Genomic DNA, 27,677 nt, shown 5'->3' on the forward strand with positions numbered 1-27,677 from the left:
TTACTTTACTCTTAGAAAAAGTGTTTGGCAAGAGGGTAAATCTTCCTGTTACTTCCACCACATTTAATATTTTTCATTATAGAAAAAAGTTAAGTGATAGGAAGCAGCTGTGAATTATTCTTTTTAGCATACTGTTCACCACAGTTTAAGAGAGAGGGAGTCAGAGTTTGTGCTCCCTAGAAGGGAAGCCACTTTAAGACTTAATGGGCTCTCCTTATACGTCCGCTTTTTATTTTTAAACACCACTACCTTTTTGCTGACAAACATTTTCTTGCAAATTATGGCAAGAGAGGAGGAGCATGACCAAAGAAGCTGGGTTGGTGATACTCTGCCAAAATTCCAAGCTGAAATCAAATCCTTCACTAAAGTTTCTTAGGCATAGGAGACAAGAAAATGATTTACAACTTCATCAGAACTGTAATTCTATAAAGAGAAAGTATCAGTCAATCTACTTTACTGTCATCAAAGGATCTAAAGCTGGCTGGCTTTGTCATACTTCTTTCTCCTTTATATATGAAGGTGGCGGGGGCAGGGGGGTGGGGTGGAAAGCAAGAGGAGTTAAAAAAATTGATGAAGCCCTAACCCTTTTGATTCCATTTATAGTCTGAGCCGGAATGCCATCCCCCTGGACTAGGGAACTGTCCAATCCAGCCCCAAGTGTCAAGATTCTGTTAGGCACTAAGTGAAATATATATGCATGCCCTTATACCGTTTAACACTCTGGGTCCACCTGCAAGACACTGGGCTGTGGATCAACCGAGCCACCACTCCTCTTCCAAGAATCACTTTGACAGGTTCTTTTGGAGGTGCTCCTTCTCTCTCATTTTTTTTTAACCCATCCTTTTAAACAAAATGGCACCAAAGAAGGACATAAAGAAACCTGCTGCTGCCGCTGCCCCTGCCCCGGCCCCGGCCCCTGCCCCAGCACCTGCACCTGCCCCACCCAAAGAAGAAAAGATTGACCTCTCTGCCATCAAGGTAACAAAAAGGGTGAATTGTTTGGTCACTGAAACATCTCTTAACGGTGGGAACACTAGGGACTTGCAGAGGGGGCATGTTTTTCATTGAGAGGAATGGAATTACTAAGCAAACAGATAGATCTGGATAGAGGAGAATCCTGATTTTAAAAAATTTAAAACAAAACTGCAGCATATAATTTCAGTAAAATTATTACGAGTATATTATACTTGAAACCTGTATTTGCTGTAGTCTTTGTTTTCTGTTTCTTTTTTTCCCTCAATTGTCAAAGTCTATGTTTTACAAACATTGAAACCAATGATTTCTTTTTTTTTTAATAAAATCTCTGGAAACTGGAACTCTTCCTTAAAGCTACATTAAAAAGAGAGTTATAGTCCCTACTTGTTTCCAAAAATTTAAAAACAGCTGATGACCCAGTTGTCCTAGATGTATTTGACAGCTGCTTTATTTCATCTGAAAAAGAGATTTTTGCAACTCAAGTTAATTCCCCCTTCAGCTTTGCTTAATAAAATTTGATACAACACTAAATGAGATCTCAGTGCAGACAACTATGCACTCAAGTGTTTCAGTGACTATAACTGTCATCTTGCTTATTTATATACAGCATTTAATTCAGAATGTGAGTTGCTTCTAAATGAAACTAACCCTCCCACCACCAATATTGTAAAACTTGTTAGTTATATGGCTTTGAGCTTATGTCTTTGAGCTCTTCCTTGCATACTGATCTTGAACTAAGGAGAATGTGATTGATTTTTGTGTCAACATTTTGCTGTGATCAAAGGTCTCGACTGCTGAAAGGTTATCTGCTTTTGGAAAAATGATGCTATGGATGTGCCTGTTACTTCTCAGTGATATGACCTATCAAATGTGCACTGTCTCTTCATTCCCTGGGCTCTGATTGGTCCAAATGACAGTTTGAAAATCTTCATCAAGGGAACCCTGCCTTATATGGAAAACTAGTAGCTGAAAGTGCCTAGGAGGTGATCATTTCACTGAAGCCAACAGTTCTTTGCTTAATAAATCTGAATTTTGCTAACTTAATCCTTGTTAGTATTTAATATGTTGTTTACTTGCAACAATCAAGCTAACCTATAAATAAATAATTCATTAACTATTTTAGTATAATTGTAGATACTTAAAATATTTTGACAAAAATATTGAATTAGATTACCCTTAGATGTATGTGATAACATTAAGTAAATATATTTAAAATTTTTATAGTAGTCCAGTTAAATATGGAATTTTATATCTCAAAGTAGAAGTAGATCATCATAGATATTTTATTCTGAGTTTGTAAGTCACTGAAGTCATATTTGAAAAAAGTTCATCATAGAATCTAATATTGGTTAGGAACTATTCTTAATGAATATCCACTTAGGAGAAGAAATGAATGTTATGTCTTCCAATAAATGTTTTTCTATCTTGAGGACTGTATGCATACAGTTCATTAGGAGAAAATCAAATTTTTCATCTCTAGCAATACTGGTTAATGTATCTTATACATACACACTGACTACATTGTACAATAAGCAAGATTACAGACACTACAATAATTTCAACTGCCTCTATTCTTTGACTCTCCATTTTATATTAACACTAAAGATATGAATCACTGTCAAAGCAATTCCTCTTTATATTTATCATGATTTATAAGACAATATCACCCTTTTGTATCTGGGACTACAAGCATTTGGAAAGGAAAAAATGTGCCTTCTTAAGGAGAAAATGAAGTATCCCACTAATGAAAACAGGCATTAATTTTCTTCCCCAAGGAACTGTGTAAGAATAAGTAAGTAAATAAAATTTTAGTTTGGCAGGTAAAAGTCTCCAAGAAAAGACAAATATGGAATCATTTTTCAAATCCAAAAATTAAACTGATTGCTTCTTTGTAGCAGAGAAGTGATGCTTTTCTGTATCTTGAAAACTGGTGTATCCTTTCATCTGTATCTTGAAATAATGCTACTGTGAGCTAGCACAAAAAAAAAAAAAAAAAAAGTAATTTCTCCGAGAGAGTCTCTGTAAGGATAGGATATACTCCATCTTCACTATTTCATTGTAGAATGAAAGAGGTGATGGATTTTAATAAGGAACACAAACCAAAAAGGGACGTTAAATGAATCTAGAAGGAACATTATCTTTCATTCAGAGAGCTCATTCTTAATAGAAAGAGAAAAAGAAAAAAACAGAATTGAAATATATTTTTGTAAAAGAATTTAAATGGCTTTAATGATATGTATTCAACAATATGAAATCAGAACATATTTATACATATGATAACATAGCCAAAGAATGTGATGCAACTTGAGAAATTTATAAAATCTAATTTCATCCCAATAGGTAAGAAGGCTAATTAAGATGTGCATTAAAACATTTCATATTATGGTGTTTTTAATCACTCCATGATATTTCTAGATATATTACCTCATATAAGTTATAAACTTTTTTCAAGCAGAGAAAATGGACTTTAAAGAAATTAATAGAGCTATTATAAGCGTTCATTAACTTTCTGAAAACTCGATAAAGGAAAAAAAACTTAATTGGATTTTACACTGTCTTTCATAAATCATATAAGATTAGAAATCTAGCTGTTCTTTATACTTTGAGTAGGGCTGAAGTTTAAGTGGAACTATCTTTGTGTAGTATAATCATAGCAATCATAATTTTTAATCCCTCAATACTATCTCAGTTATGTTACTAGCCATATATTTGACTCTCCATAAACTATGAACAATATGAATTGGTTTTATCAATTTCTTAAATGGGTTTTCCAACCTGATTTCCAGCTTTATTGGTTATTTGTTTAGGACATTTCTTTGGTTGTTCTGACATTAAACCTTTGACATTTTCTGAGGGATGGCTTACCTGATATGCCCTTGCCCCATGGATTTTCTATGAGTATCCTTTTCAAACATCAGCTATGCTGATATCTGAGCACTAAAGCTATTGTCCTGGGTGGTTCTAAGCACTCTTTGCTTTCAGAAAGTGATACTTTAGAACATTGCCTGAGAGAATTGCAAATGTAGGAAGTAAAACCCATCATGAGTTTAGCTGCAAATACAAACAAGATTTAACACCTGTTGCCCAAAACGACAACCAAATGAAATAACAGAAGTAGATAAGCAATGAGATGATCATTTGCTTAGATTTTAAAAGATCTTCACTTTAAGCAAATTTTTTGCATGATGCATGCCTTAGCTGGTACGTTGGGATTGCTCTGAAGTGATGAGATTTTGAATATGTCTATCATTGTGCTGCTTAAATTTTAATTCTTGCTGTAGTCATCACTCAGTCAGGTGAGCCCTGACAATATACTGCGGGAAACATTTAAAAAAAGTTGTAAAGGTACAGAATGCATTGACAGAAACTCGTCAATAACAAGTTTCACAGCAACAATTGACCATGTGTTGGGAAGCCTTAAACTTGCAATTTAATGGATAAGGTGGAAATATAGCATTCCCAATAAATGTATCTCTTTACTGATGAGTATTCAGTGGAGGCAAATATTATGTATTCATTGCAACATCTGACTTGTTCTAGTCCAGGTATAGGATTGCTGGTGTTAATCTATAAGTTATTTTTTCTCATCCCTAACAAAGATAGGACTTCCCTTGTGGCTCAGCTGGTAAAGAATCGACCTGCAATGCGGGAGCCCTGGGTTAAATCCCTGGGTTGGGAAGATCCCCTGGAGAAGGGAAAGGTTACCCACTCCAATATTCTGGTCTGGAGAATTCCATGAACTGTATAGTCCATGCGAATGTATAGTCCATGGGGTTGCAAAGAGTTGGACATGACTGAGCGACTTTCACTAACAAAGCTAATACAAACCCAGTCCCACTTAGAAGAATTGTTGGAAAAATAAATGAGCTTATAAAAAGGTTTGAATATTATAAAGCTATTTTAATAATCAATATTTGTTATGAATTTATTCTGTGTCTAATTATAATATTTAATAGTAAAAACATTACACTCAGGTTGTTTTTAGCTACATTTTGCAAGAAATCAAGCCTAAATGAGGTTCAATGTCAAGCCCATGTTCAAATAACAAGTGTGTGATAGATCTAGGATATCACCTACCAGGGTAAATCCAGAGTCAACTGTATTAAACATTTCCTAAACTACCTTCTGTTATAAAGGGTAAGTTGCTATTTCTAAGAATGTGAAAAGAAGACTTTTTGCTCTTAAGGATGAGGGTAAGAGTGATCAATGTAAGAGTGACTCTCATGTTGCCCTGCATAGCCCTCTACAACCAGGGGAGAGGGTTACAGGCACCCATCAGAGCTAGTTCATCGAGACCTTTCATCTTGGCAATTCATTACTGTTCTATTTTCCTCAGCTTTCCCTTATCTTAGCACCTGTTGCTGACAGGTTGGGTGTTCTCATTTACAGGTGGAAGGTGAGATATTAGGATCCCAGAAAGACACCCTAGTCACTTTGGTCCAGCTTCCTGTAAAAAGTTGTAAATAGAACATGGATATCAAAAATGCTGTTATGAGAGCAGACTGGTAATTGCCAGGGTGGGGTGGGGATGGGAGAAAAGAGTGAACATTATCAGAGGGTACAAATGTGCAGTTAAAAGATTACTGAGTTCTAAGGATCTAAAATACAATATAATGACTATAGTTAACAGTACCATGTAGTGTACTTGAAAATTGCTAAAAGAGCAAATTATGTGGTTTTCACCACAAAAAAGATAACTAAGTAATATGATGGTTATATTAACCAACTAAACTTATTGTGGTAATCATCAAAATCATCACGTGTTAAATCATGTTGTACATGTTAAACTTATACAATATTATATGTCAATCATATTTCAATAAAGCTGGAAAAAATTATACCAAAATATATTTAAATGTTGTTAAAAGTAGTGAAGCTTATTGAATTTTAAAATAATTTTGCTTTTGTTTAATTAAACATGCCCTTATATCAAAACTGACCTGCAAATTTTGCCATCAGACTAATAGTCTAAGAATAGTATGGGTTTATATTTTGTTTACAAATAACTGCAAATCTCAACCAAATATTCTTTTGGGTGATATAAAGAAACATAATGCCACATGTATAATGATTAAATCGTAACTAGTCTGAGGAAAAGAAAGAGGGAAAGGAGACATATAGTCAATTTCTAATTAGAAGGAATATGTGAAGATGTAAGTTGTTACTAATTTTTCTTCATATAATTTTAAGAATCTGTCTTATTTTACCCTGGCCTTTTAATACAACTAGAATGTCAACCAGTTGCAATATTCATCCATTTGTGGCATGATTATAACTTCAGAAGTAAATCAAAAATTATTTGAGACTATCACTAAGTATTAGTATCAAGTTTCCACTTTGAAATGTCTACCCTGTAAAAGAAGAGAACAGGTGGAGTGGAGTGAGAAAATATGAAAGGGCATTCTGTAACTTTGTCTAAAATTATATTTTAAATAATATTTAACTAGATAATGTCTTTGCAAAGTAAAGGCGGTTTGGAAGGGAATAGGAATGTTTACCAATAATTAGTGAATAGCACTTTTAATAAAGATAATGAAATTTTTGTAAGACAAGGAGACCACAAAGTGACAGAGCCAAATTTAGCCTCTCGACATTTTAGTGCTGCGAATGAACCCCCTGGCAAGTTGTCTTCAGAAGCCTTTCCATAATTACCCAGCATTAAACACCATCTGACTCATGGAAATTGTGGCAAGGATTATATTTAGTCTGCTGATACCACATTTTTTTCTTCTTCTCTTCATACTAGAATACTTTTTGTATGAAAAGGAGATCTTCTATAATTTGTTCCTATATCAAGTTCTACAGTTTCTTTCTCCTCCCAAATCAGAATCTGGAAGACAAAAATTGCACTATACAAGTAGTAATGGCTTCAATTATGCTGGTGAAAATGTCAATGATATAAATAATAAACTCTTGTCATCTTGATCATAAATCAATAATAGTGGACTGAAGCCAGAGCAGAAAATTTTTTCCTTAAGATAAAACTACATCTTATTCAACTTGACTTTCTTCCTTTCACTGTGGCAAGTGAGGTTCTTTGTACCTAGTTAGGTACCCAATGATATGCCACCTTCTGATATAAGTAAGATATAAAACACTCATTAGAACAGTGTTACAAAATTTTGTTTTGCTCAACTCCTCTTTATCTAAACTGTTTCAAAGTAATATATCAAATTTTTAGGCAACTTTTTTCCATGGAAAAAAAGCGACTTGCTGTAGATACTACTGAGAAAAGGATTAAAAACTCAAAACATTATAGAACCACAAGCAATCCTAGAAACCATAAAGAATAATATCTCTTATTTGAGGAAGCTATAACTCAGAGACATTACTTTACCAACAAAGGTCCTTCTAGTCAAAGCTATGGTTTTTCCAGTAGTCACGTATGGATGTGAGAGTTGGACTATAAAGAAAGCTGAGCACAGAAGAATTGATGCTTTTGAACTGTGGTGTTGGAGAAGACTCTTGAGAGTCCCTTGGACTGCAAGGAGATCCAACCAGTCAATCCTAAAGGAAATCAGTTCTGAATATTTATTGGAAGGACTGATGTTGAAGCTGAATCCCCAATACTTTGGCCACCTGATGCGAAGAATCAACTCATTGGAAAAGACCCTGATGCTAGGAAAGATTGAAGGCGGGATAAGGGGATGACAGAGGATGAAACACGATGGACAAGAGTTTGAGTAGGCTGCAGGAGTTAATGATGGACAGGGAAGCCTGGCGTGCCGCAGTCCATGGGGTAGCAAAGAGCGGACACCACTGAGTAACTGAACTGAACTGATAACCTAGATAAGAGAAGTTATTTAATCAAAAGACATGATTCATTACAGAAGCACCAGAACAAAATTTTGAATACCTCAAGCCCCATCTAGGACTTTTTCTTCCCTATCGAAAGACCTGAAATCACCAAAATAATAATATCAATATTCACATATCCTTGTTGTTACAAAAGGAAGTTCTACTCCAGAAAAGTAGGAAAAAGAAGATAGTTATAATTCCTTAAAATACATACACAAAGACTTTTATTCTAATGCCCTTATTTTAAAAATAAAAAGAGGAAGGAAAGAAGATAAACACAATTTGGATTTTTAATTAAATTACACACAAATGCACAAAGTAGAACAGAAGCAACTCAAGAAATCTTAGATTTGTTTCTCAACTATTAACAATGGGAAAGCTGATGAGAAATCCAAAGAAGTACAGACTTAGGTCACATTTTAAAATTTTTATTAAAATTCATTTAAACTTCTCTGTTAATTCCTGTAGGTCTAAAATGTATTGTTTTAATAATCCAGCCTTTGATCTAATATGAGTGAATTCAGGTGACTAGTTTAGGCATTCTAAGCACAGAATTACTCATTTCTTCTTCTGTTTGGATCAATTTATCCAATATAGCCATCTCTTCTTTCTTACATTAGACAACTCAGGCTGGTACTGTATTCTCATTGCTCTTAATTTCTCCTTTTTACACCATATGAGAGTCACCAGGCTAAATATATCCTTTGTTGAAATAAAAAGTGCAATAAAATAAATTAAGTGAACTGTTCTGAAGCACGAAACTCTCAGAGTTCCAAAATGGTACTTCTGCCTGCCTTTTACAATAATTCCTCATAACTCTAAGGTTGGAGTAAAAATAATTAAGTTTTTGTTAGGGTTTGCTTACATCCAGGTCTTTGTTCTCCCTGCCAGGCATTAAATCAACGAACATGCAACAATGTTTTCTAGATTGAAAAGCGGTTAGAGTAAGGACTTTACTTAACCTCACCAGTCATTCTCCTTTGTATCTAGCAGTGATGATTAAGCTCTTTAAAAACTACAGTCTATCTTCCTTCTTAGGGCATTAGCCCTCAGCACTCAACATCACATATCTCCCAGATCATCTTTAATTACAGCTCTTCATATTATACTAAAGATTAACATACATCAGTCTGACAGCCTGTTTGAGTAAATGCATATTAATATTTTTCCTATAAATCAACTCTTTCTATATACCAGCAGCTTTGTCTTGTCTTTAATCAGTTAACCAAACCTCATGATTACTATTAGAAAAATATTTCTCAAAGTGAGAAACAATCTGAAAACATTGCAATAAAAATCTTTTTTAGGACCAGTATCTTGTCTACTACATATCTAAATCCAATACTGTTTACTACATGAATCATAAAAATGTGGAATGTAGTTACTTTTACCAAGTCATTTTAGTATGTAGACTAAAATGAAAAAAAAAAAAAAAACGCTTTAAAAAAATAGGAGATGGTCAATTAGAAGTCCTGATCATAACATTTATATAAAATCTAAAGAAATGTTATGGAAAGATAAAGGCATATACATCAATAAGGGCTTTCCTTTGGCTCAGCAGGAAAGAATCTGCCTGCAGTGCAGGATACGCAGGAGATGCGGGTTCATCCCGTGGGTCAGGAAGATCCCCTGGAGAAGGGCATGGCAACCCACTCCAATATTCTTGCCTGGAGAATCCATGGACAGAGGAGCCTGGCCAGTTTACAGTCCATAGGGTCGCAGAGTCAAACACAATTGAAGTGATTTAGCGTGCACGCATGCACATAATATCAATAATTTTAAATAAGCATGCCTACTAACTATGTGCCTGGCAGTTCTAGGTGCTGGAGATGCAGTACCAAAGGAGAATGAGTGCACCAGTGCCCCTTCCTCTAGAATATAAGTTCTTTAAAGGAACTGACAAGGTCTCTCCCCTCCAGGAAGATAATATAGAGGAGGAAACATGTTTGAAGGAGGAACTCACAGTACACCTGTTCTGTGCTGTGCTATGTGCTAAGTCGCTTCAGTCGTGTCTGACTCTTTGTGACCCCATGGACTGTAGCCTGCCAGTCTCCTCTGTCTATGGGATTCTCCAGGCAAGAATACTGGAGTGGGATGCTGTTTCCTTCTCCAGGGTATCTTCCTGACCCAGGAATCGAACCTAGGTCTCCTGCATTGGCAGGCAGATTCTTTACCACTAGCGCCACCTGGGAAATCCCTGTTCTAAAGATTTTAATTTAACGAAAATTCTGTTGAGTATCTAACGTAGACAAGGTATTGTATAGGATCATGGGGGACATGATCTAAGAATAAGGCAGAGGCAGCTCTCCAGGAGGGAGAGGTCGGCTCACACTCAGGTTCACATCATGGACCAAGGGAACTGATCTCCAGTAGCAGCCTGTGCTTCCCAGAAGTTTAAAATCAGAAGGTTAAACATACTGAAGTGGGAGAAAGGAGTTAGACAAATAGAAAAGGTTCTTTCAAGGGTTTTGAAGGATAATTAATTTCCAAGAAACAGAGATGACAGGAGAACATTCCAGATAGAAGAGACTTAAATCTAACTTTCAAAATAAAATGATACCATAGCAAATGGAGTCCAAAATCAACTGACATTTTGTATTCATATCATGCCTTTGTACAAAGGGTTGATTATTTCATTATTATAACACCCAGGAAGAGATACAAGTGAAAGTTTTTACCATTTGTCAAAGTGTAAAAGTGTACCAGAGAATAAATATTATCTTCCATTTATTCTATGAGGCCAGTGTCTAGGTCTTTTGACTTTTAAACTATAGTTTATTCTCTAGACTAGACTAGACTATAGCCTTCTCTAGCATTATCAATAACTTTTTTAAATGTTTTCTTTCCTCAATAAGCATTAAAAAAAATCAAACTCTCATTCTCTATGTGATAAATATATGGATTAAAAACTAGAGTGAAGTAGTGTGATAACTGCCTCCACTGTATTTTAATAAATAATAAACTTTTACATAGTATGCAAGTTTCTATGAATAACTTGTTTATAACATAAATACAGCTATTAAAATGACTTTCCTGTTTACACAACAGATTTTACACACATTGTATTTTATATGTATTCAAGGACTCATTTTTCTATCTGAAAAAAAGAAAATGAGCATTATGTAGGGTAATGGCACCTCACTCCAGTACTCCTGCCTGGAAAATCCCATGGACGGAGGAGCCTGGTAGGCTGCAGTCCATGGGGTCGCTAAGAGTCGGACACGACTGAGCAACTTCACTTTCACTTTTCACTTTCATGCACTGAAGAAGGCAATGGCAACCCACTCCAGTGTTCTTGCCTGGAGAACCCCAGGGATGGGTGGGCTGCAGTCTCTGGGGTCGCACAGAGTCGGACACGACTGAAGCAACTTAGCAGCAGCAGCAGCATGATGAGTATTATATAGGGTAACTTTGATGATTTAATAAAGAATATGATAGTTCTCAATGCTGATCATAGGGCAATTCAAATTTAATGACACAATACCTAAAACTAAAACAAAGAAAGATGGTATGCTGTAATGGCTTTAATTTGTGCATCAAAAGTCTTGAGACTCCAAATTATAGTCATCGAAGGTGACAAATTTCCACCTTGGTCCCTTTCTTTCATTTTCCCCTAATGATTCAAAGGACTTAAATTTTTTTATTAACTTCTATTTCCCAACAACTTTCAAAATGTCAATCTATTCATGAAAATATGTGTATATGGCTTCTAATACTGCTAAAGTTATACTTTCAATCCTCATTCTGGGACTCAGAGTCTATCAGATTTTCTTCACTACTTGTAGACTTTGGACAAAAAAAAAAAAAGACATACATTTAAATGTTGATTTCTTTCCAAATGGCTTGGGGAAAGTTGCAAAGTATACATCTGTCTAGCAGAGGGTGACTATGCTTTTCGTGATCATTTTCTTAAAAATAGTTGCTAAAATAGTACTTAAATTGGAATTTATCGCTAACATTTGTTATGCCTTTGAGCTGCTTTTAAGTATATAGAAAACTAACAAACATGTCTGAGTTTTAGTGGGCATTTAGACTGATCTTTTCCCAATATCATTCTAGGAAGTGTAGGAAATAGGAAATTACCTATTTTCATGTAAGCTGCCATGAAAATTTAATACCAATCCCATGGACACCTTTAAAATTTGAAATTACAACTTTGCATTTCACAGTCTTTATTTTGGATTCTTTTGGTTCTCAGTCTGGTGACTGAGTCACAAAGTGTTTGACATGACAGAAAGGGAAACAGCATGTTCTAGTAAGAAAGTAAGCAACGTTTATAAAATTTAAAAGAATATGTATAGAATGAGAGGAAAAAGAATACAAAATGGCCCATCAGCTTTCCCTCTTAGAAGAATTTCATAAATTCAAAAAATATGACTAGTTAGCCACCATAAAGGGAACAGTGTACGCTCAGTCATTTAGTTGAGTCCAACTCTTTGCGACCCCATGGACTATGGCCTGCCAGGCTCCTCTGTGCATGGAATTTTCCAGGCAAGAATACTGGAGTGGTTTGCCATTTCCTTCTCCTAAAGAGAACAAGGAAGGAATCTAATACCTACCCCTAAGGTAAGAATACTAAGGAAGAATACTAAAAATGGAGATTAAAACCATCCCTGGCTTAAATGAATTCTATACTTCTGAGAGTACAATGTACAAAAGAATGGTCTTTAGTTGGAGGTTTCACAAACTGACCAGATTTTCACTTGGTAGGACCTTAAGAAGCACATAGAATATGTGTGTCCCTTTCAAGTCCTCTGAACTTTACCACAGGGGACAGAGCTCCAGAGGCTCTTCCTTCTATAGCAGTTGCCATTTGAAACCCCAAACCAGCCCCATCCAGTAAGTTCCATTTATACCCAGACTGCTGACTTAAAGCTTGCAAAGTCCATAATTCACTAAGTGAAGAGGTCAGGAGGAGTCTTTCAAGAAATTCTAAGCCCCTCTGCCACTGAACAAATAAGAATCTTCTTCAAGGAAGACACTCCAAGAGACTATCTCAGGGGTAAAGACCATAAAAGTGCTGATAGGCATTGGTCTCATCATGGCCATCCACTCTTAGGTTCTGATTTCCTAAAAATAGACCTCAGGGTACAGATCTCTCCTTCCCTTTGCCCTAAGAAAGTTAAAAAACCCTCCAAGAGGAGTGGCTACTTCTCTCTGGAACCTGATGCTAGCTGTGAGGTCACAGCTTCTCCAGAAATAAAAGGCAGCCTCAGCAAGGGAGGACCCACTCAGGGACTGGAGCGGCCCTCAACTCACTCTACAGCTTCGCCACTGTCTGCAGCCCAGCAGCTCCATCATGGTGGGTCCTACGAGAAAACTATTTGTAATTTATAGGCAGATGTGAGAGTAGATAGGAATGAAATTGAGGACAGAACATACTCAGTGTGAGTCTGTAGAATCTACTTTTGGTTTTTATCCAGGTGTGTTGAGGATAGACAAGATTAATTCAAGCTACTATGCCAACTACAGAAATACATCTTACTTGCAAAAGAAGTACTTTATGCTTCACCAACTTTCTATATCTCATAAGGTTTATTATATCTAAGTTTAGGGGGGGAAAACCTACAATTATAGCAAAATATTGCACCTTAAGAAAACAATCCAATGATGCTGATAACTAAAATTAAATAAACTACTTTTGATGCATTGGGTAAAACATACTGGTTAAATAGAAGAACGACTTAAAGTGATCTTTTTAATGCAATGTGTCTGTAGTTCTTAATACAGTGTATCTATATTAGACATATCTTAAATATACCATAGATTATGATATTGTTCCAGAAAGAATTTGATTTAACATTTGTTAAATTATTGACTCATGGGTTAAGATACAGAGAAATATTCCCTAACTATGTTTTGCAATAGCTTTTTATTTTTCCTAGATTCAAAAGTATCCTAAGGCAAACTTCTTATTCTCTGACACCTACATGGCTTCCTAAAAACCTCAGAGCAGAGAGCACTCCCTTCTGTCAATGCATTTGAAAGAGTTCTAGTTGTTTCTTTCTTTCTTCCTCTCTCTCGCCATTGCAGTCCTTCAGTGCTGAGCAGATTGCTGGTAAGTGAATTGAGCTTCTCTGCTTCAGAGGTAGGCAGAGCACTGCTCAGTTTCTGAAATAATACTCATCTCCAAGGCATGTTACTGTGTGGCTCAAACTGTGAGTATCCAAGCTATGCCTGAACTCTGAAAAGTAGGCATACTTTTTGAGCTTACTTTGATGATTACTCAGGGAATGAGCTTGGATACATTTAAAAAATCAGGACATTTTTGTTTGGTTAAAATATTCTTTGTGGTAATTTCTTTCTAACAGATCGAGTTCTCTAAGCAACAGCAGGATGGTAAGTTTAAATGATATAGTTGTTAATATGTGCACACTCATAAAGATGGCATGTGAGAAAACCAACTCCCTTGAGATGAGATTAGCTCTTTCTAATTATCCCCGCTAGTGCTGTCACTCTAAATATAAATGCTCTCAATCCCTCTAAATATAAATTCTCTCAGCATGAACCCTTCATCTATAATCAGTAATCAAAGGTTTAAGCAAACAAAAGCTAAACACTACAAAATAATTTCTTGCATTCACTGATTTCTAAATAGAACTAATTTGATACAGTAGGTAATACTATACTGCTGCTGCTAAGTCACTTTAGTCATGTCTGACTCTGTGCGACCCCATAGACAGCAGCCCACCAGGCTCCCCCATCCCTGGGATTCTCCAGGCAAGAACACTGGAGTGGGTTGCCATTTCCTTCCCCAATGCATGAAAGCGAAAAGTGAAAGTGAATTCGCTCAGTCGTGTCCGACCCACAGCAACCCCATGGACTGCAGTCTTCCAGGCTCCTCCCTCCATGGGGTTTTCCAGGCAGAGTACTGGACTGGGGTGCCATTGCCTTCTCCGTAATACTACACATATACCCCCAAAAAGGATGCAGATCTTGGATGGCTGATTTGTTAATCAAATACCTAAACAGAAATTTGGCAGGTCTAAATTGTTCACTTTAGAAAATAAAATTGATTCTAATACTGCCCAGTTACCAAATACACATGATCTCAATAGGCACCACAGTAAGTTGAGAGAAATAGAGGGTGACGTGGATTTAGGGGAAAAAGTACATTCAGAGATAGAGGGGGAAATGATTTATTTAAAAAAAAAAAAAAACTGGAAGGAAACTTAGACATTTTCTAGTCCATCTTTAGAGATGCAGGACAGACTCCCAGAGGGATGTTGAGACTGACTCAAAGATCCAAAAAATTAATGATAGCATCAAAATCAAAACTAGCTGAATTAATTAGGAATTTATTTCATAGAAACAATTTCTAATTACAAGACTTTAAGCTCTAGAGATTCAAAAGAATCTGAATAGTTTCACTAACACTTTCATTGTTTCTTCTTCAGGTCTTTAGATCTAAGAGATCCCATGGCCTATGAATCTTGTTTTTTTACTGGAAAGTGTAGGACAAAATGTTTAATGGAAAAGAGTCACATACTTAAATAGAGACAAAAATACATCTATAGAAAGAATGGAATAAAATAATAAAATTTTAGTTATGTAATATTGTACAAGTATTGGTCATAAAAATAAGTATGTGTATATTATATATTTATGATATATAATATAAAAATAATTGTGAAGATACTCATAAGAATATAATTATAATTATACTCCATTCTATACCTAAAGGACGGAGAAGGCAATGGCACCCCACTCCAATACTCTTGCCTGGAAAATCCCATGGATAGAAGAGCCTGGTGGGCTGCAGTCCATGGGGTCTCAAAGAGTCGGACACGACTAAGTGACTTCACTTTCACTTTTCACTTTCATGCATTGGAGAAGGAAATGGCAACCCACTCCAGTGTTCTTGCCTGGAGGATCCCAGGGATGGGGGAGCCTGGTGGGCTGCCATCTATGGGGTCACACAGAGTCGGACACTAACTGAAGTGACTTAGCAGCAGCATACCTAAAGGAGTCAAAATTTTTCAGCTTTTTCTTGAGTGTCAAGAATACCTCACATTTGGACATCAGTTAAAATATTTCAAAAAAGTAAAGAAAATAAAAGGATATTTGCTATAGTACAGACTCATTTATATCTACTTCATGGTCAATGCCTTCATGTAGACAAATTAGATGATTTGATGACTCAGCTCAAGGTCATTTGACATTGTACTAAAAGGACTAGTTTTGAAAACAGTTGGCAATTCTGCTGTGGTTTGCTTGATTTTTAATCTATTTTAACTAATGATGCTTCTACAATATCTGGTACTGTATCCCAGTCCTCGAAAATATCTAACTTACAGTGTCATTATAACTGCCAAACTATGGTAGAACCAAGAAACAGAGGCCTTAAAAACCCTTTGAGAGACTTTTAAATTAAAAGGAAATCTTACATTTTAAGAAATAAATAAAGGCATACTTTGTTTGTTTCCTTCTTCAATGATTAGCTTTTCTCACAGCTGCTCTATTTGAATGTATCACAAGTTCAGAGTAAAGACAAGAACACCAGAAAATTATAGCATTCTAAAGGTGTTAAGTCCTGTGCCATACAGAAAAGTTGCCACTAGCCGCATGTGGCTTTTAAAATTTAACCAGTAGTTAAGTAAAAATAAATGCATTTAAAAGTCTACTTTCTGCTTTGCACTAGTCATATTTTAATGCTCAAAAGCCATGGGCAGCTGGTTGCTACTACCCTTTTGGGAAGCCTGGATACAGAACATTTCAATCATCACAAAAAATCCTGGAACAGTGTTGTTCTAGACTAGCGGCTGGCAAATTTTTCCTAGAGGGCTAAATAGTAAATATCTAAGCCTTTGTTGGCACTACAGTCTGTGGAGACAACTCAGTTCTGTCCCTGAGGTATGAAAACAGCCATAGACAATACATAAATGAATGGGCATGTCTATATTCCAATCAAACTTTATTTACAAAAAGAGGTGGCCAGCCTGTAGACAGTCATTGGCTAACCCATGTTTTAGACTCTTCAGGGAATAACTAAGCTTTAAAAATCTGGAGTAAGAAGAGCAATATCTTTCTGTTCTTGGCCTTTAAATCAACAAAAGAGTTAATGTCAAAGAGATTCCATTACAGCCCATAAAACCCTATTTCTATATCAGCATCTGACCAGGGTAATAGGGAACCCTCTGAGCAATCTGCTTAAAAGCCTGGAGCCAGTAATAAGAGCAGTTCAGTTTCATAATTCCCTTAGAAAGATGAAAAATTATATTTGACTAATGACCCCACGGGACCTACAGCATGTCTTTTATGTAAGGCAAATTATCTGTGATGTCAATTTGAATAGAATTTGAGGGGGACGTTTCAGCAAAGAGTGGTAACATGATCTATAGTTGATTGTGAATTTAATGTCTAGTAGTCTTGGATTAGAGGATGAAGGGATAGTTAAGATATTTTTCTGAGTCATCTACCTAGATAGTATCTCTTGATCTGAGGCCACTAATGGCCTAAAAAGAATGCTTTCACTTCTACCAGCTCATTCACAAATGAGTTTTTGAGTGTTGGTATTAAACTCCAACAGATCACCACCAATACTTTTAGGTTTACCATAAAAAGTGATTTAATTTAGCTTTGTAGTTTCAGTTAAAATGTCTTTATTTGCTCCTAAATCCTTAGTAGTACCTTTTTCTGTCTTTGTGGTGTACACTTCTTAATTTGGGGTTAATGTAATTCTGAAAGGCAAAACCAATTCTATCCATGGAAAGTGACCAAATTTAGGGCAAATAAGCCATAGAATGGGGCTTCCCAGGCGGCACTAGTGGTAAAAAAAAAAAAAAAAAAACTCGCCTGCTAGTGCAGGAGACATAAGGGACGTGGGTTCAATCCCTGTGTGGGGAAGATTCCCTGGAGGAGGGCAAGGCAACCCACTCCAGTATTCTTGCTTAGAGAATCCCTCAGACAGAGGAGCCTGGTGGGTTCCAGTCCATAGGGTCACAAAGAGTTGAACAAGGCTGAAGTGACTGAGCACACATGCACACAACCAACAGCGTGCCTATTATAAAAACAGACAACACTTTTAAAATGTGTACTTACATACACCCATGAATACAAGTAAAACTAGGGAAATCTGAGTAAAATAGGTGAACTCTATCAATGTGAATATTCTGGTTATGTGAATATTCTGGTTATGATCACATACATATATACATATAGTGTATATATATCATATACTATAATTTTGAAAAATGCTACTATTGGGGGAAATAGTATTTCCCCCAGACAGAATATTTAAGAGATCTCTTTGTATTTCATAAAATTGCATGTGAATCTACAATTATCTCCACAAAATTTTAAATTAAAATATGTATCTGTATAATAAAACTAATATAGCAACATGTTATCATATGTCATATCTGAAAAATACAAAGTTTAAAGCAATCACTATAGCAATGCTGCTGCTGCTGCTAAGTCACTTCAGTCGTGTCCGACTCTGTGTGACCCCATAGACGGCAGCCCACCAGGCTTCCCCGTCCCTGGGATTCTCCAGGTAAGAACACTGGAGTGGGTTGCCATTTCCTTCTCCAATGCATGAAAGTGAAAAGTGAAAGTGAAGTCGCTCAGTCGTGTCCGACCCTCAGCAACCCCATGGACTGCAGCCTACCAGCCTTCTCCGCCCATGGGATTTTCCAGGCAGGAGTACTGGAGTGGGGTGCCATTGCCTTCTCTCACTATAGCAATAGATTCAAATAAATATGGTTCCTTCTGACTCTGTTACACTAGGAGCCTATTAAAGTCCCATTAAAGTGGTTAAAGGACACCAGAGAACTTAGAGATTTGTGTCATCTTTCTAAAATTTTCCTGAAAAATGAAGTTACTCCTGAAGAAAATTAGTTAAGAAGAGAGTCTAGGAAGTTTGTACCTCAAGAGAAGTTTTTCTATATAACTTGAGAAGTTTGAGTTAACCTCATGTGACACAACCCCAAATTAATGTTTGTTTTCTTGAAATTTTATTAACTTTGTTAATTATATGAGGGATTTTATGAGGAATTCTTAAGATTTCTCCAGGCATCAGAATTTCTTAACCCAGTCCTGTTTCCAAGGCAGATGAAGGAGATATGAACAAATATGGTGAGGATTCTCAATTTCCATATCTAATAATTGGACTGCAAGGAGATCCAACCAGCCCATTCTAAAGGATATCAGTCCTGGGTTTTCTTTGGAAGGAATGATGCTAAAGCTGAAACTCCAGTACTTTGGCCACCTCATGCGAAGAGTTGACTCATAGGAAAAGACTCTGATGCTGGGAGGGATTGGGGGCAGGAGGAAAAGGGGACGACAGAGGATGAGATGGCTGGATGGCATCACTGACTCGATGGATGTGAGTCTGGGTGAACTCCGGAAGACAGGGAGGCGTCGCGTGCTGCAATTCATGGGGTCGCAAAGAGTCGGACATGACTGAGCAACTGAACTGAACGTATGACTTGAAATTAGAAATGCTGCTTTAAAATACGGAGAAGGCACTGGCAACCCACTCCAGTACTCTTGCCTGGAAAATCCCATGGACGGAGGAGCCTGGTAGGCTGCAGTCCATGGGGTGGTGAAGAGTCAGACACGACTGAGCGACTTCACTTTCATTTTTCGCTTTCATGCATTGGGGAAGGAAATGGCAACCCACTCCAGTGTTCTTGCCTGGAGAATCCCAGGGACGGGGGAGCCTGGTGGGCTGCCGTCAATGGGGTTGCGCAGAGTCAGACACGACTGAAGTGACTTAGCAGCAGCAACTTTAAAACAGTCCCAAAAAGAAATGTCAAAAGAGGGTTGACGTTGAACTCAGAAAAGGGAAATTCAAAGACAGCAACTTAAGAGACTGGCAAAAGTTTTAAAATAGAGGAGAGTTTGAACTGGATCCTTGACGAAGTTTGGGTTCCTTTGTAAGTTTGAGGCAGAAAAAAAGCAACCAAATGTTTCTTGCTTCTTGCAGAATTCAAGGAGGCGTTTCTCCTGTTCGACAGAACAGGTGAATGCAAGATCACCTTAAGCCAGGTTGGTGATGTCCTTCGGGCTCTGGGCACAAATCCCACCAATGCAGAGGTCAAGAAGGTGCTGGGAAACCCCAGCAATGAAGGTAACCACATGTTTTTCCAAGAAGCTGGGAGTGTGTGTGCATGTGTGGGAATGTGTGTATGTATAAGAAAGAAAGGGTTATTGAGAAACAAGTTCCATAGGATAGGATTTAATTTACTCCTGATGGTAACTGTGTTTCTTGGCTATCTAGCTTCAGTTTTTTCCTCCATGAGATAAACTAACCTTCCTTTGAGAATTTATAAGCATAATTTCATGTTAATGAAAGGAAACAATACCTAATGCTAGTATCATCATCATCATGCTATCTAAATATACCCTGCTTCTGTGACCATCTTAAAAGAAACTTGGCTATCTTAATTAAGAATAGATAGCTGATACCTTAATAAAAATTCCAGAAAGAATTAAAAAAGTATTAAGCCAAAACCTGCATTTGGTTGCCCAAGGAAAATCCTAAGGCAAAAGCTAGTGAAATATGTAAGTGGAAAAACTGCAGAGGTGATTGCTGGGTAGGGTAATCTAGTCATTAGTCAACAACAAGGAAATGTTTTCTAATCCCATGGTTCATGGCAAAGTATAATAGTCTGTTGGAAAATACCACTCTGAACAAAACAGAAGAGACAAAACTGAAGTTTTTTTCAAGTAGATATCTCAGTTTATCTTTACCGTATGGAAAATAACGCTGGGAAGGCAATCTCTTTTTTCTAGAAAAGACTATGTTCCTTTGTTACAAAAGAAAAATATTTGATTAAGAAAAAAAAAAACTACCTCTAAATCAGTCTGCCGGAATTTTCCTCAGATTATAGTTCCTTTGGACAAAAATGTCCACATAACTTATTCAAAAAGTAGCTGAGAGTATCAGATAAAGTGAGAGCTCAGTTAGCCAAATTCATTCTTAAATGCCATTTTCTAACTTATCAAACTTCTGTCTTTAATGGAATTATTAGATAAATGTTCATTTATTTAGCATTCAAATTTAATTTTCTCAATATTACTCAATGTACTAGATTTCTACACTATGAGGAAAGACTGGTAAGTGGAATTTTGATTTATGGGTACATAACTTTATCTATTTGTGTACATCTGATTAGTCTGTTTTATACTTTTGCTATGAATACCATTTGCCTTGTCAGAAGGTTACTAAAGAAATTCTTATCATCTCCAGACTTCTAAAACCACAAAGTCAGGAGATCACAAAGTATTTAACATGCACATTCTTCTCATAGGCTTCTTTTTTTTTTAATTAAAATTTAAAGAAATTGAAAGCTCTGTGAAAGCTCAAACAATGGTGGAATACATATTAAAGTTCAGCTAGGTTTTGCTATATTTATATGCCAGTAGGTTTGTTATCAGTGTATTTCTATATTGCTTCCCTAGTATTCATAGTATTTATTCACTGACAATACTAATAAAATAGTAGCTAACACTGATCAAGCATTCAGTTTGTCCCAGGTATGGTAATAGAATGCATTATTACCTCATTTAATGTTCACAAAACACTACAAAGTACCTCTTTTGAAAGATTGAAGACAGAAATATAGATCAATGGAACAAAATAGAAAGCCCAGAGATAAACCCACGCATCTATGGACACCTTATCTTTGACAAAGGAGGCAAGAATATACAGAGGAGAAAAGACAATCTCTTTAACAAGTGGTGCTGGGAAAACTGGTCAACCACTTGTAAAAGAATGAAGCTAAACACCATACACAAAAATAAACTCAAAATGGATTAAAGATCTAAACATAAGACCAGAAACTATAAAAATCTTAGAGGAGAACATAGGCAAAACACTCTCCAACGGACATCACAGCCAGATCCTCTATGACCCACCTTCCAGAATATCAGAAATAAAAGCAAAAATAAACAAATGGGATCTAATTAAAATTATAAGCTTCTGCACAACAAAGGAAACTATAAGCAAGGTGAAAAGACAGCCTTCAGAATGGGAGAAAATAATAGCAAAGGAAGCAACTGACAAACAACTAATCTCAAAAATAAACAAGCAACTCGTGCAGCTCAATTCCAGAAAAATAAGGACCCAATCAAAAAATGGGCCAAAGAACTAAATAGACATTTCTCCAAAGAAGACATACAGATGGCTAACAAACATAAGGAAAGATGCTCAACATCACTCATTATCAGAGAAATGCAAATCAAAACCACAATGAGGTACCATTTCACGCCAGTCAGAATGGCTGTGATCCAAAAGTCTACAAGCAGTAAATGCTGGAGAGGATGTGGAGAAAAGGGAACCCTCTTACACTGTTGGTGGGAATGCAAACTAGTACAGCCACTATGGAGAACAGTGTGGAGATTCCTTAAAAAACTGGAAATAGAACTGCCTTATGACCCAGCAAGCCCACTGCTGGGCATACACAACAAGGAAACCAGAATTGAAAGAGACACGTGTACCCCACTGTTCATCACAGCACTGTTTATAATTGCCAGGACATGGAAGCAGCCTAGATGTCCCTCAGCAGATGAATGGATAAGAAAGCTGTGGTACATATACACAATGGAGTATTACTCAGCCATTAAAAAGAATACATTTGAATCAGTTCTAATGAGGTAGATGAAACTGGAGCCTATTATACAGATTGAAGTAAGCCAGAAAGAAAAACACCAATACAGTATACTAATGCATATATATGGAATTTAGAAAGATGGTAACAATAACCCTGTATGCGAGACAGCAAAAGAGACACAAATGTATAGAACAGTCTTTTGGACTCTGTGGGAGAGGGAAGGGGTGATGATTTGGGAGAATGGCATGTATAATATCATATAAGAAATGAATCACCAGTCCAGGTTTGATGCAGGATACAGGAAGCTTGGGGCTGGTGCACTGGGATGACCCAGAGGGATGGTATGGGGAGGGAGGTGGGAGGGGGGTTCAGAATGGGGAACACGTGTACACCCATGGTGGATGCATGTTGATGTATGGCAAAACCAATACAATATTGTAAAGTAAAAAAAAAAAAAAAAAATTAAAAAAAAAAGAAAGATTAAAAAGTTGAAGCACAAAGAGGTTAAGAAACTTGCCCATGATCACGTATTTGTAAATGGTGAATTAAGGATAAAAGCTCAAGCACTAGGAGTCCGGAGGTCCTGCTATTCTCTGTTACAAACTTTCTGTCAGCAGCCATTTACCAACTGAAATTTAAGCTGTATGAAGATCTTTATGATGATCCAGAATGAACATTCAAGCTTAATTTGTAACTCAGTGGCAGCATTTTATGATAGCTGATAACTCTCCAAATTGTGATTTCTTTCAGAGATGAATGCCAAGAAAATTGAGTTTGAACAATTTCTGCCCATGTTGCAAGCTATTTCCAACAACAAGGACCAGGGCACTTATGAAGACTTTGTTGAGGGTCTGCGTGTCTTCGACAAGGAAGGCAATGGCACTGTCATGGGTGCTGAACTTCGTCATGTTCTAGCCACACTAGGTAAGAAAAATTCATTTCAGTGGACTTAATAGGACAGAGTATGTAGGAAGGAGCATGACTCAGGGGAATCATGTTATAACCAAAATAAGTAGAGGGAAAGACTACAAAGGGAAAATGAAAAGGAATAGTCAAAAGTTAATGACCATTTCAATTAGCCTCAATGTCAGTGAGTTTATTTGGGGGAAATGGTCTTAATAACTTGAATTATTGGTTATGAATAAGTAACATATGGCATTGCAGTTCTTACAGGATAGAGTGTGGATGATCAGGTATAATGTGCATTTAATTCATTTATTCAAAAACAATTTATTGGCAAACTTCCTGCCAAAGGAACAGGAAAGTCTTGGTGTCTATCCTACAAGAGGTCTCCAGGAGTCCAAAGCTTATCACTTATGGTGGAATTTTGAGAATATTCTCTGGCTTTCTTCTTGAACAAAGAATTTTGTTTTATCAGGTGAAAAGATGAAAGAAGAAGAAGTGGAAGCGCTGATGGCAGGTCAGGAAGACTCCAATGGCTGCATCAACTATGAAGGTATAATTTCATGTGCTCTGGTGGTTACAGCAATTCTGAACTGATTGGGTTGATGCCGGATGCCTTTTGAGTTTAAAACAACTTATTTTTCTCTACTCTCTTGTTGAACACACACATTATTTATTATCAACCAATTACACAATAACCCTAAAAAGATATCTTGTAAGGATCTGACTATATACATAAACTTTATTTCAGTGGGTTTTAACATTTTTGTGCACCGTTATACAGATTAAAATGTGTTTTTACTTTTTTATTAGATCTTTTTAAAATTTTTTTAAAATTTTTAATTGGAGGAAAATTGCTTTACAAGATTGTATTGGTTTCTGCCATATATCAACATGAATCACCCATCTTACTAGATCTTCACAACACCTCTGTGAGACAGCATTTGTGTCAGAATAAATTTTAATATTAGATTTAATATTAATTCTTCAATATTACAGTTGGAGATATCACAAAATCCTTTACAGCAAGCAGTGATGAAAATGAGGAATCTGAGTGCTGAAGATGTTTAGCTACTTAGTGAAGGTCACATAATTAATAGCAAGGCTGGTGCTAAAATTTAGTTCTCCTTATCTAGTGTTCTTGCTCAAATGAAATTTATCTTATAGTATCCAATTATCTATTTCCTGCCACTTTTTTACTGAAGCTTCACCCAGAGGGTCTGAAAAGCAATGCACCACCCAAAATAAAGATACAAGATAAAACTGCATGATATAACTTGTAAATTTGAAATAAATTTGCAATAAAACTGAAAAACTTATCCACCCTCCCAAAAAGACTAATCTCACCACATCTCAATAAACTATGTTGATAGCTTTGATGTCAATATGGACTTATAAAGTCTAACAACTTGGATAAAGTAAGGAAAGAAACACAGAGGGGAGAAGAAGGGAGGGAAAAGAAATGAAAAAGAGAGAAGAGAAGAGGACAGGAAAGGATAGGAGAAAAAGAAAATACTCAGCTAAGCATATCTACACTGACAATCTTGGTTAAACTTTACTTTTTTCTATAAACAACATTTTACATTCAGTTACTGCCATAAGTGGGAAGGTCACCTGGAGAAGGAAATAGCAACCCATTCCAGTTTTCTTGCCTGGAGAATTCCATGAACAGAGGAGCCTGGCAGGCAACTGTCCATAGGGTCACAAAGAGTCAGACACAATTAGCAACTAAACAACGACAACAAAGAACAATGTCCAACAATATAGAATGCATCAAATAGATTTTGGTACATCTACACAATGACATTCCCCACAGCTCTAAAAAAGAACAAGGACACCCTTATTTATGGTTATGGTAATATTTCTAAGACAGTACATTATGCAGTGAGAAAAATAAGAGCAAAAGGGTTTGTAGAACTGCCACCATTTGTGTAAAAAAAATATGTAACATATATTTGTATTTGGGGGGGCTTCCCTTGTGGTTTAGATGATAAAGAATCTGCCTGTAATGTGGGAGACCTGGGTTCGATCCCTGGGTTGTGAAGACCCCCTGAAGAAAGGAAAGGCTTACCCACTCCTGTATGCTTGCTAAGCAAGCATAACAACTCCACCAAGTTAGCTATAAAAAGGAACTAGATAGCTAGGAGACAGTGGTGAAGAACATTTTTTATTTTAAACTCTTTGATACTTTCAAGAAAAACATTTAACCATGCGAATGTAACACTTAAAAAGCTAAATTTACAAAATCGGGGGAAAGCCATAAATCTAGTATTAAGAATAGTGGGCTATACAGAATTTAAATAAATAAACTCTAGAGTTACAAGAATTATAAGAATAATTAGAATTAAGTTAACTTAACATACTGTTCTTTTATTAAATTTGACTCTTTTCTAACTCTAAACTGTATTATCCCTACAGCTTTTGTCAAGCACATCATGTCTAACTAAATGGAGCTCTCAAGGTATCTATCTGTTCCCTCTTTAATATATAAGGCTTTCTCAACATTGTATTTAATGTAAAGAGTTATTCATATTAGTTATTAATAGTTGGAATAAATAATTATTCATATTAACCAGAACACATTAATATAATTAATATTATATCAATATTAATGAGTTATATTATTATAACTCCTTGAGATGGGTTATTTAAAAATAGATTATTTTTGTGTAAGTGTACAAGCAAAAACTTTTGAGGTTTTTCCCTCCATTTATAGACCGTATCAAGGCTTCCCTGGTGGCTCAGCAGTAAAGAACCCATCTGCCAATGCAGGAGACATGGGTTCAATCCCTGAGTCAGGAAGATTCTGTAGAAAATGAAATGGCAACATGCTCCAGAATTCTTACCTGGAAAACCCCATGGACACAGGAGCCAGGCAGGTTATAGTCCATGAAGTCACAAAGGAGTCAGAAATAACTTAGAAGCTAAACAACAAATAGACCGTATCTTTATCTGTACTATAATTATGCAGTGGAGAGTCAAGAAACCAGAGAGTAATTATTTGATTTAATTGGAACATAAGAATAATAAAAGCATTATCCTAGGTTCTTTGAATAACTCTAAATTGTATTAAAGTAGTTTTTAATAATTACTGCTCTAGAAAAGCATATTATCACAGTCCAAAGTACAACACTTGGAAACCAGGTTTGTGCAGCAAGGAAATGCCATCCCTTGGGACTGATGGTTCATTTTGTGCTTTTTTTTTTCTTTTTCACTTTACATTATTTCCTTCCCCATTTTCTTTCTGAAAAGATGCAATCAACATCTAACTCTTTTTCCCTTTTCCTTTATAGATCAAGCATTGTTTATGAAGACTGGCTGAACCTTATTTTAAGAACACCCATGACTAACTGTCCAAATCTGTTTACCATCATTTAGAAAAACAAAACAATTTGTACTATTCTAAACTGAAGGACTCCCTGAATTTTTATACATTTTATGTTTCTCTCTGAATTATACTCATACCACACAAACTAAGTGTCTGCTGATCCAGACAAGAATGGTGAAATACTGACAATCTCAGATCCAAGCCCTGCTCTTTATTGTATACCATGGGTCAAAGAACATCCTTAAAATAATAAACCAATAAATAATTTTGGTCAGTCTGGAATGTTCATGTTGCATTGCACTTTTATCTTCCTGCTTAGAGAAACTAATTTTTCAAAATCCCAGTTCTTTTCTTAATGTTGATGAATTATAAAATTTTAGGAGAATAATTACAATCTATAGGCAATAACAAACTAAATAATAATGATAATCATATATTACTGAGAAAGCAAAATAGAAAACTGAGGAAATTCAGATAGAGATAGTTTAATATAAATTATACAGGCAATTTGGCCTTCCCAGGTGGCGCAGTGGTAAAGAATCCACGTGGCAAGCAGTAGATGTGGATTCAATCCCTGGGCTGGGAAGGTATCCTGGAGAAGGAAGTGGCAACCCACTCCAGTATTCTTGCCTCGGAAATCCCACAGACAGAGGAGCCTGGCAGGCTACAATCTATGGGGTCTCAAAAGAGGCCGACACGACTCGGCAACTAAACAATAACATCCAGGCAATTTAAGTGAAAGTACGTTTCTTCAGCTTTGTGTAAATCATTGTATACATAGCTTGAACTATTTCACTTCTAGTGACTATCTGGCTTATTGGAAAATTCTAATAAGCTCTTGATCTGTCTCACTGAATGTCTTCAAGGATAAAATTTAAAGTGACCTTTCAGCTGTTACTTAAAAAAAACCTCTCTGGGAATGACATTCTTACTCAAGACTCTATCTATTAATATCCTCTCTCCTACTTTGTATGTCCGTGTCCCAAAATCTTGGTTTCACCTTTTAACACATGCTCTGAATAGTAAGATCAGCTGATAGATAAATTCACAGTGTAAACTTACTTCATCCTATCACATCCTATCACTTTTTTAAGAATAGAAGCAGAATTTGCAAG

At 36.3% G+C, this 27,677-nt stretch overlaps 1 protein-coding gene and 1 long non-coding RNA gene across 3 annotated transcripts in view; one reads left to right on the forward strand and one right to left on the reverse strand.

Moving 5' to 3' along the window:
- LOC147377918 (uncharacterized) overlaps positions 1-27,677 on the reverse strand; it is a 147,085-nt gene that overhangs the window by 92,149 nt on the left and 27,259 nt on the right. The window lies entirely within an intron of this gene.
- Positions 718-26,844, forward strand: MYL1 (myosin light chain 1). The gene is made up of 7 exons (XM_086341992.1): positions 718-978; positions 14,085-14,112; positions 19,703-19,846; positions 23,082-23,255; positions 23,710-23,787; positions 25,653-25,695; positions 26,528-26,844. The coding sequence occupies exons 1-6, from the start codon at positions 853-855 to the stop codon at positions 25,679-25,681; spliced, it is 579 nt and encodes a 192-aa protein (XP_086198118.1). The 5' UTR covers positions 718-852; the 3' UTR covers positions 25,682-25,695; positions 26,528-26,844.

Source organism: Bos grunniens, chromosome 2 (genome assembly GCF_055505025.1).
Source record: "Bos grunniens cultivar Pamir isolate PY7600 chromosome 2, Bosgru_T2T1.0, whole genome shotgun sequence".
NCBI lineage: Eukaryota > Metazoa > Chordata > Mammalia > Artiodactyla > Bovidae > Bos > Bos grunniens.